The 9,795-nt window shown below is 55.7% G+C and overlaps 1 protein-coding gene across 1 annotated transcript; it reads left to right on the top strand.

Annotated features, from left to right (window-relative positions):
• Nucleotides 1-1,564: 1,564 nt before the first annotated feature.
• Nucleotides 1,565-7,353, top strand: NCLIV_061230 (putative acetyltransferase domain-containing protein; the record flags this gene model as incomplete). Its single annotated transcript, XM_003885676.1, has 8 exons — nt 1,565-1,598; nt 1,768-3,063; nt 3,572-3,850; nt 4,327-4,392; nt 4,848-5,018; nt 5,173-5,289; nt 5,781-6,089; nt 6,650-7,353. The coding sequence occupies 8 exons, from the start codon at nt 1,565-1,567 to the stop codon at nt 7,351-7,353; spliced, it is 2,976 nt and encodes a 991-aa protein (XP_003885725.1).
• Nucleotides 7,354-9,795: the final 2,442 nt, after the last annotated feature.

Here is a 9,795-nt window from a genome sequence, read left to right as displayed (position 1 = left end):
GCCCGTGTATATAAATATATATATATATATATATATAGTTGTTCGGCGATGTGCATGCGCTATGACGCCGCAACGGTTGTTAAGCTATACACTGTTAACGCTATCCTTTAAAACAAGTCGTTCTTTCCTTACGCTTAGTTGGTATGGGTCTTCTCGTGTCAATACAGGTCGTCACGCCCTCGTGGGCCTGAGTCGATCTCCGATCAGTGGCATAAAACGGATCTCTGTCCCTCGTTTTAACATTCTCTATAATCTATATATGGTGACATTGAACAAGCATCTCTTCGGTATTGTCAAGGATCATGCCCTGAAAATACGGCGGGAAAAGTCTTGGCAACAGTGGTGCAGAACTCGCAAAACATATGAGGGGACGGCTGCAGGTAGGTCGATGAAAAATTGACAACTCAGCGATTTTTTTGGGCCGTGGTTTCCTGTCACGTATGCAGTGAAGGAGGGCACAGCTTCACTACCTGGATTCCATATTGATGCTTGATTGAGGGCTATGAGCAAACAAAAATTTCTCAAGACTGTTCGCCGTAGCCTACGATACCAAACGAGCTGCCAGTTTCTCACGCGGGATCTACTCGTTCATAGTCCATCGAAAATCAAGGCGTTAAGCCGGCGTCGTGGACGATCGCTGTTCGTTTCTGCTTCGTCGTCTCCGCGAATTCTTTTCCCGCATCCTTTTGTTACGCCCACTTTTTCTATGTCTTTACCCTCAAAATCGAGCGAGGCATCCGGAGGCACAGTTGGTTCCACCAGCAGTTCGAGGGGTCTCTGAAGCGTAGACCAAACACTATTGTACTACCTGGTGAAACAGCACAGAATCGGAAGGAACTCTCCTTCTTTTCTCCGTAAATGATTGCGGAGGCGCTTCTATAGCGTTCCTCCAATCTACTCGCAGGCGGGCTGCGTTCTTTTGGACGGTAGAGTGGGAAGGCTCCTCTCGAGTGACGCTCGGCTTGGAGAATACCTGCGTTGTCCCAGAGAAGAGCCTTGGTAAGTTACGTCTGCCCGTCCCGGGAGTCTCCTTCGTCGCGATGTGCGTACGCATCCTTCACAGTTCCAACGAGCATCCTCCCCATACAGATCCACGCATAGTTGTCCGCCGCTGATTCCCGCCCTCATTTTCCCTCGTTTGTAAAAAGGTGGGCGGGAGTGAAACACTGACCACTATAAGCGATGTACGTTCTCATTCTACAAAGCGAAGGAACACGAAAAGGAGTTGTTCTATCGCCAAACCGCTTTTGCCCCGAAGGACCGCACGGCGGTCTTGCCCCTCGCCAGCACAACCCAGGAAACATCCTCCCTGAAATAGCTGACAAATGTAAGTTCTCCTGCTTCCACAGAAAACGCATCGAGAAATATGCGGCTCCGTCAGGCAATTACACCGAGACGACCCGCGACTACTCTCCTGAAGGTGCCACGGGGAAACGGTCTTGACCGGCCTTGCCGGTCCCCCCGCCGCTCACAGCAGAGCAGTGCCTTATTCCAGCTATCGGCAACCAGAGCGAGACACGTATGAATTTTCACTTTTGCCTTCCTGTTATCCCCTTCCCTTGACATGATCTCGAAGCGGGGCACTCCTGATGGAGTTCGTTACTGCCTGGTGCGTCTTGCTACAACGTCCATTGCAACCACAGGAGAGCCGGCGAGCAGCTTTGTTCTCGCGAGAGACGGCAACGCATGCACTTTTCCCGGGGATGGGAAGGTAGCGGCGTCTTGTTCCGCGTCGGCGTCTTTAATAGAAGAGGCATAGGCATGAAGACATCTTCTTTCCGTCAAGTCCTCGTCCTGTCGCTTCCCTCAGGTGTATATACATCCGAGAGCAGCGTAGTAGGAGGCGTGGAACGCCTTTGTGCGGTTTTATGCTCGTTGGCTGCTACACGGTAATAAAGCAAGGCTGCTTCTCAGTGGTCGAACTTTTACCTTTTTCGATCGGCTGTCCGTTTTTCCTTACCTTTTTTCCGGAGGGAAGCGTTTCACTGATTCGGGGGCCGCATTGTCGGCCGTCCGTCTCTCCTCCGCAGAGGCAGTCGGCAGCCATGGCGAGCGCCGCTGCCGTTCCGGGCAGTTCTTTTCGCACTAGATCCGCGGGACCTCGGCGCCTCTCTTTTCCTGGTAAAAGGTCTTGCATCCCCGCAGAGACGTCTCCAGAACCCCGTGACTGTCGAGGGGATTTGAGTTCCTCGCAGGATTCCCCTTCGGCTCGGCGTGCCGGGCACGAAACAAGACAGGCCGGCGATTCTTGTAGTGCTTTCCTCTCCCTTTTCCCTCTGGCGAAGTGGTGGGACTCCCCTACGAAAATGGGAGGCAGTTGCCAGGACGGTGACAGCGGTGGAGCCTTTTCTGCCGGCACCGATCGCTGCGCTGCCCATCCCTCCAGAATCGAACGTCCTTTCGAACGCAAGGGGATTCGATCGTGTACTTCTTTATCCTCGTTTTCCTGTGTTGGGAAGAGGCGATTTCGAGGCGAATGCGCTGCCTCCTCTGGCCGACGGCTCGTAGCTCGCTCCGTTCTCCAGTCGTGCTTTGTTTTACTGGTTTTCTCCGTTCTGTCGCAACAGTTCTTCCCACTCTTCGTCTTCGCTTCTCAATCGGGGAGCGGTGAACCAGCGTCTGCATTTTCAGCCGCACCCCCTGATCATTCCGTTTCTGTCTCTGCCTCCCCGAAGGAGGCTGGGCGAATCTCCTCTCAGGCCGAGCCCGCTCTCGCAGCGCAGTCGCCACCCGCGCCTATCGCCTCGCGGATCGTCGGACGAAAAGAGAACCTCGAACGCCTCGTTGAATTCGATGTTTTTCGGAACGACGATGCAGAGGACGTTCGCTTGCTGCTCCTCCGCACCGACGAGTACCCCGTCAAGTACACCAGCTCTACGATGCAGTACTTCTTACGCATGCCGCTCTTCCAGCAGCTGAGTGTCGTCGCGCGCGAAAAGCAACCGGCCAATCTCGGACAAAAGAGAAAACTCATTGGCGTTGCTGGCACTGCACTCGACGATCAAAACATGGCCAACGTTATGATGCTCGCAATCGATAGCAGCTATCGAAGAATGGGACTTGGTAAGAACCGGCGGAGCGGGCATGTCGCCTTCTCGCCATTTCTCCACGGCGCCCGGGGGGATAGGACGCGCCGGCATAGCTGTTCTCTCCTTTTTTATTCCCCCAGATAGAAGTCGGATTGTGACGCGAACCCCAGAAAACGCACAGATGCCTTTTCCCCGCGAATCGCCGAAGCTTCTAAAACCTGTATGCATACAGAATCGCTAGGCGTGCTAGACATATATATATATATATATATATATCCACGTCGGCCTCTTTGTGAATGCGTCACCGTATCGATCTGTCAGTGGATTCCTGCTTTGTTTCGGCGGCGAGGTATTTCGTGTATAGCTGTGTCCGCGTCTCTATATCTGCGGAGCGGCCTCGCGAAGGCCATGCGCTCGCGTCGAATGGGGGAATGGGGAAAATTGCCGGCGGTCTCCAGCGTTGAGTTGTCGTGCCAGTTTTCTTCAGTTCTTTGCGTGTCTGCATGTGCTCTTGTGCCTTGAGTCTCTGCGTGAGTTTGCAGGACGCGAGCTCCTTCGCCAATCTCTCGAAAAAGCTTCTCTTTTTGCGCGTGGAAGCCACCAGAACCCCAATCCGCGCTACCAGATCCAGCGTGCCCGTCTCCATGTGTGGGCTACCCAGGCGCCGCCGTTGTCCCTCTACCTGTCGACAGGTTTCACGCCCGTCGAGTATCTCCCAAACTATTACACGTCGCAAGATATTAAAGCAGGATATGACCTCCAGCTCTCCCTCCCGTACAAGTCTGTCGAGGAGCGGCTTCGCACGGCCGTTGCACAACAAGGTACCGAAACAAGCTGAAAAGCTGAACCCGCGCGCGGGAGAATCGAAGGGGGCGTGGTGTGAGGATGGGGCACACACCAAGAAGGAACCCACACACAGAAAAGGACAGCCGGAATAGGACGACAGACAAGGGAAAAGCGCAGGAACGGTCACAGCGAGAGGCGGTTAACAAGTATTCAGAACAGCCGACTGTTTGGTGCTTCGCTGGCATATCGAGAAATGAGGGAGACCCGCTTCACTGTTCCCCAGGTTCCATGTTGTGTCGCTGCCGAGACGTCTCGCCAGGCTGACTCTTCACCCCAAATTTTTAATAGTGTGGAGCTTGTTGTTGGCGACTGACGCGTTTTCTGAAGGCGGCTGTCGAGAGCGCGTTTCTCCAGCTTTCAACACGTCTTCCTCGAGGTCTTCTCTCAGCTGGTGTCTCTGCTTCTTCTGTTTTCTCATCGAAAACGGCTCTGTGTGTGATTTCCTTCCCAGAGAAGCGTATTCGGATGTTGGAGGCGCGAGTAGATCGTCTGTCTCCCGGAGCTCCTCGGTCAGGAGGTAAGCGGCGGGGAGAGATTTTTGGGGAGGCTCCTTCGGCCCGCCTCCTCCTCTTCATGGAAGTAACTCGTGCGTGCTGCTTGCAGCTGCTTTTGGAAAGACGACAACGGTCCCTCAACTGTACGCAGCTGCCGGAACCGGCGGCTTCAAAAGTTGAGGTGCATGCGTGGGATACACGAACGTGCGTCCCTACTGGCTGTGCGTGGTTTCTCCGAGCCCTCGCGCCGGCATCTCTACAGCATACCCGTGTTCTGACTTGTCCCTGCCTACAGGCATATCGTGCGCGTCTCACGGGCATGAACACCCGAGCCCCTGTCCTGTGCACTGATGCCTCGGTCTGCACGAAACCCCTTGATGTATATAGAAAAGGGTCGCGCACCAAAGCGTTTGCCAGCGCCCTGTCCCTCTCCGTGCCGCGACGCGCTCCGTCTTCTGCCGTGTGTGTCGCTTTACAGAGGCGAAGACAGCAGAGGCGCTGCCACCGGTTGTAGTTGTTCCGATCCGAGACGCTTCAAAGGAAGAAGAGGAAAAGGTCACCGCGTTTCTCGCCGCCGTGGACGAGACGTTGCGTCAGTCGGCGCAGCAGGCCTTTGGAAACGCGCAACTTCGGGATTTCGCTGCCTTCGGTGAGTCGCGGAAGAGCCAAAGACTGCAGAGACCGCGAAGAACTGCTTCACCGGGAAGTGCCCTGCACTGTAGGTACGTAGACCAGCGGATCCTTGCACCACGCGGGGACGGTTCGTTTTGACTCAAAGCCGTTTGCGTGTGTCGTCTTCGCAGCGTACGCCCCTTCAACTGGAAACGTGGTTGGAGTGCTGTGGATTACGAATTCGCCGAAGAACGGCGTTCTCTCCGGCCCCAAGACCGCCGTCAGCGAGTACGCTGATTCAGACACGGGTGAGCAGTCGTGATCCACTTTTCGCGCCTGTCGTCACGCAGTTCCTCTTTTCCCGTTGGTGTCCTTCGGTCTCGGGAGGTTCTTTTCTTCACAGGCTTTCGAGCGCCGCCTCCGTGTCTCTGCTTCGCTCGGTGTCCGCGCGTTCTCTCATCCAGTGTTCCTGTTCGCCCTGAGATTTCTGTTTCCGCGCGTCCTGCTGCCGTTCTCTTCTCCGCGCGTCTCCCTCAACCTCCCTTGTTCTCTCTTCACCGTTTTCGTCGTGGCGACTGCGCCTCCGCTGTCTTGGTCGCCGCGTGTATTTTTTGGCTGATTTTCTTCGGGGGCTTGGGCTTTCCTGGAGAGAGGCATTGCCGACGCGTCTGGGTGCTTTAACCAGTCCAGCGGGGTGTTGTGTACAGTCGTACCGCACTCTCGAGGTAGAAGCTGGCGGTACAGATCTGCGATCTCGATAAGCGCGTGTCGAGCCTTGCGTCGCCCGTTTTCCTCGCAGTTCTCTACCTTCTCGAGTTCCTGATGCTCGAGGCCGGGAAGCCGGAGCACGGCACGATCCAGAAAATCGTTGACCGCGTCCCTGCAGAGGACGTCTTGTCTCTCATTCACCACTGGGAGGCGGGGTTTCGCTTCACCAACTTCGTCGAAGTGACGAACAAGGACGGCACGCGATTGAAGGGATTTAGCAGCTTCAGCGACATGTTCGACTGGCATAGGGACGACCGCAGCTTCGAACACGAAGTTGCCGTCGCAATACCGTGGAGGAAACCCGAGGAGTTTGCCCTCACGCAGCGCGTCAAACTGAACAGTGAGACTCTAAGCTCGAAAAAAACGGGGCAGGGAGAAGGGAAAAAAAGGGACGGAGAGGGAAACGAAACACGAGCAGGAAGTTGACGCCATGAGGCAGCGAGAGAGGCGGAGCGATGGAGGTAGCGAGAGAAAGAGGGAGATCGGAATCGAGAAAAGGAAATCGCGCGATTTCTCCGAGAACACGGCGCAGCCGTGCCACACTTGGGGCGGGGTAGACGACGCGCAGCACGGCGGCAAAGACAAGTTGGAGAAAAGGGGTGGTGCGCGGGATGAAAACGCGAACGAAGTGCCGAGTGCGCGTGCGGAAGAGGAGCCGAAGAGATAGAAGCCGTGCGTCGGCACGCGGAGGCCGTCTGAACTGTCTCTTTTTTCCATGCACTCCTGGAAAACCCCGGGTTTCGCAAGTAGAAAGGCCGGAAGGGCGGTGAGAGACGACGGGCACGATCGTGTCGCGTGTCGTGTTTTGCTTCGTTTGTTCTGTTTGCCTCGTCTCGCGGAGCTCTTTTTCGCTCTCGTGTGCCACTGTTTGCTCTCTCGGTTTTGGTGTTGTCTCGTCAGAGAACCGGCTCGCGCTGCTGAACGCCACGGTGAAGGAGCTAGAGAAGAATCCGCCGCAAGCGCCGTCTGCCATGGGCGCACCTGCTTCAACGCCGGGCGTCGAGGCTGAGTCTGTGCCGCTTCCCGAGTGGGAGGCAAAGAACCTGGAAGGCACCGAGCCTCACAACAGCGTCTTGGCGACGCAAGTTGCGGGAGATGCTCACAAGTCAGCGGCTGCGCCGGACGCTTCCGGAGAGATGGCCCTTGGGCACAGCGCGGACAGTGCGGCGTCGGTCTCGGCCCAAGAGGGCGAGAAGACCGTCGAACCGAATGCAGGAAGGAAAGGAGAGGCAGATGGAGCGAGAGAGGCACATGACGCAGGACGCCAGGGGCCGAGTCCCTCGGAGAGCCAGGCAAGCGGGAAGCTCCTGAAGGGCGAAGACGCTGACGGAATCTCTCCCCTCCTCCAGAACTGCACGTCGCTCCTGCTCATCGTCACGTGTTTTCTGCTCTTTCTCTTGTGTTGCCGGCGGTTCTGTCAAAGAGCCAACCCGACGGACACTCGACCAGCCGTAGAGACGGCAGCTGCCGAGGCGACAGGCAGCGGGCGCAGGGTGGAGGCTGCGAGTCCTGGCGGCTTCAAACGCCCGAAAGCCAAGAAGGACGGCTACGTCCCCGTCGTGTTGCCGGTCGGCGCTCCGGACCCGCATGACGAGGAAGACTGACGGGGAGGAGACGGCGAACGGAGCGCGAAAGAGCACCCGAGAGAAAGAACAGGAAAGCAAGAGGGGGCGAATAGACTCATGAATGCGACCGTAGTGTCTTGTGAAAAGACGCGGACAACGCGTGCTCCGGCGCCTACAAAGAAGGGCGATTCAGCGGGGTGCAAAGCCGGCCACACGCAGAAGAGAACGATCGACAGCGCGTCCGTACACGTGATGCTGAATAGCTTTTTGCATAGCGATTTTTGTAGAGAGGCAGGCGGCGAGAGAGCGTACGTCGTTTGGCCAAATTTTTTCTGGTACGTGGCCGTGCAAAGAGGGGATGCACACCCTCGAACGGCGCGTCAGAGAGTCTTGCGGGATGAAGCGCCCGGTCTCTGAGAACCGATACAAGCCATAGAGGAGGTAACGCAGGTGTCCGAGACGGCGGGAACAGGGACATGGCTTCGTTTCGCGTGGCGGCGGCTCCTCGCGAAGAACGCTTCCGTCAAGTTGCTTCGCCAGCACAGCCGCCCGAGCAGCGCCGAGATAGAGAAAACCACTGAGATTTCGAAGATATGGTTTTGGGCTCGTAAATGTCTCTCAATAACTGGCTGAGGGCTTAAGCTGGGACTCGAACTCGGAGACGACCGCGGAGACTGTTCACGGACCGATATGGATTTCCAAACTCTTCAGGTCAGAGAAAGAGGGAGACCGCGACGACGCAAGCAGCTTTTTCCGACAGACGCATGCAGTCACGGTTGCTGGAGCACGCGGCTCTTCACGAGCGCACCTGGATTCCCTCACCCGCCCACGCCAGCACGTCAGGTCTCTTTCGTCCGCACAAGGACAAATTTGAGGAGAGAGGATCCACGGGGGATCTTAAACAGAAACCTTTTTCTGGCCGCTGCCCATGCTCCGGCCTCCGGGGGTAGACAGAAGCTGAATGAGACGAAGCTCGTTTCTCCATGGCAGAAACAGGGAGGCGCCAGGCTGTGGTGGCGGAGAACCTCTTTTAGAGAGCACGTGAGAGGCCGCGGAAAGGACAAGAGCGAGGCGCAAAAGGCGACGCGGAGGGCTCCCGGGTTTTTTCGTCGCAGTTCGGAAACGCGGGGCAGTCTCTCGCAAAACAGGCACGCAAGAAGCCGCGGAGCAGAGACACCGAAAAGGAAGGACACACCACAGCCAGGTCAAAGAGCTGTAGGAGGGAATCCGTGAAGTTCGAACTCGAAAGACCAGATCGGCGAACACGACTTCCCGGGTTGGGTGCTTGCGTATCTGGGGAGCACTGTTCCCCTTTGCAAAACGTGCGCTTTCTCTCCGTGTCTCTACATGTTCGCCTGTCTACAAATATTTTTCCTGTTCGCCTTGGATTGACAAGGCTTCCGGGCATGCTGGTATGTGTACACCTGCGTGGATTTGTGTGTTTCTCAGCTTTTCCGACTTTTTTTGTTGGGTCCGTGACTGCCTTCGTCGAATGCGAATCAGAAGGCGCGCTGTAAAGGTCGATGACGGACCGGCCGTTCGCCCGCACCCCGAAAACCCTCTCCCACAAGTGGAGGCCGAACAATTTCTGACACTCTGAACCCTCATGTTTCTGTTTTTTTTACTCTGAATCTGAGCTATCTCTGCGTGCGCGTGTCAACGTGAAGAAGAATTCCTGGATAGGAGTCGCATCTAAATTCTCGCAGGGTACTCCACACGCCACAGTTCCATCGTTCCGATACGTCCCCGGGACTGTGATGTCACATGTGGCGCAAAAGTGAAGCCAAGGAAAACGGCGAAATGACGTGGACCAGAAAGGCACACAACAGGAAGAAAACAGATTCCACGATCCGCCGACCACACGCGGGACGCCAAGCGAGGCCAAAGCGGCTGTATGCTCGCCCGAAAAAATCCTTTTCTCCGAAATGCAAACGGTTTGACATCCCTATATATCGACGCTGCTACACACTTCCACGTTCGCATTCAGAGAGATACACAGCAGGCATATGCACCACGTAGTTGACGAAATATGTGTACAGGGCTATACGTATAAATACCTTTCTCTCGACCCATGTGCATACCTAAAAAGCGCCGCGATGTCGCCAGGATTCGGACAGGACGCAAGACCGGCATGCACAGAGTATATGTATGCATGTATACATTTGTACAGATATATATATATATATATATATACATATGCATAGTCAAGGGAATCCTATTTTTGATTTTAAAATTTGGCATGTGCGTCTGTTTGTATCCCCAGACTAATGCTTCTTTCGTTCTTTCCCGCGCGCCACTGTGGTCTTTGTCTTTTCCTGTGTGCTCTATTCTGGACAGAGAGAGCGGCACTTCCCTCAGCGTGCAGCGTGGCGGCTCGGAACTCTCGGCGTCTTCTCTTCCTGGATTTCTGTTTCTCCCTGTTTCCTGTTTCTCCCTGCTTCTCCGTGCTTTCCGGTCTTCGTCTTTCCTCCTCCGTCCTTT

The sequence above is a fragment of the Neospora caninum genome, chromosome XII, assembly GCF_000208865.1.
Source record: "Neospora caninum Liverpool complete genome, chromosome XII".
NCBI lineage: Eukaryota > Apicomplexa > Conoidasida > Eucoccidiorida > Sarcocystidae > Neospora > Neospora caninum.
The sequence above is the reverse complement of the archived record's forward strand: the minus strand, read 5'-3'. Positions and strand labels throughout refer to the sequence as shown.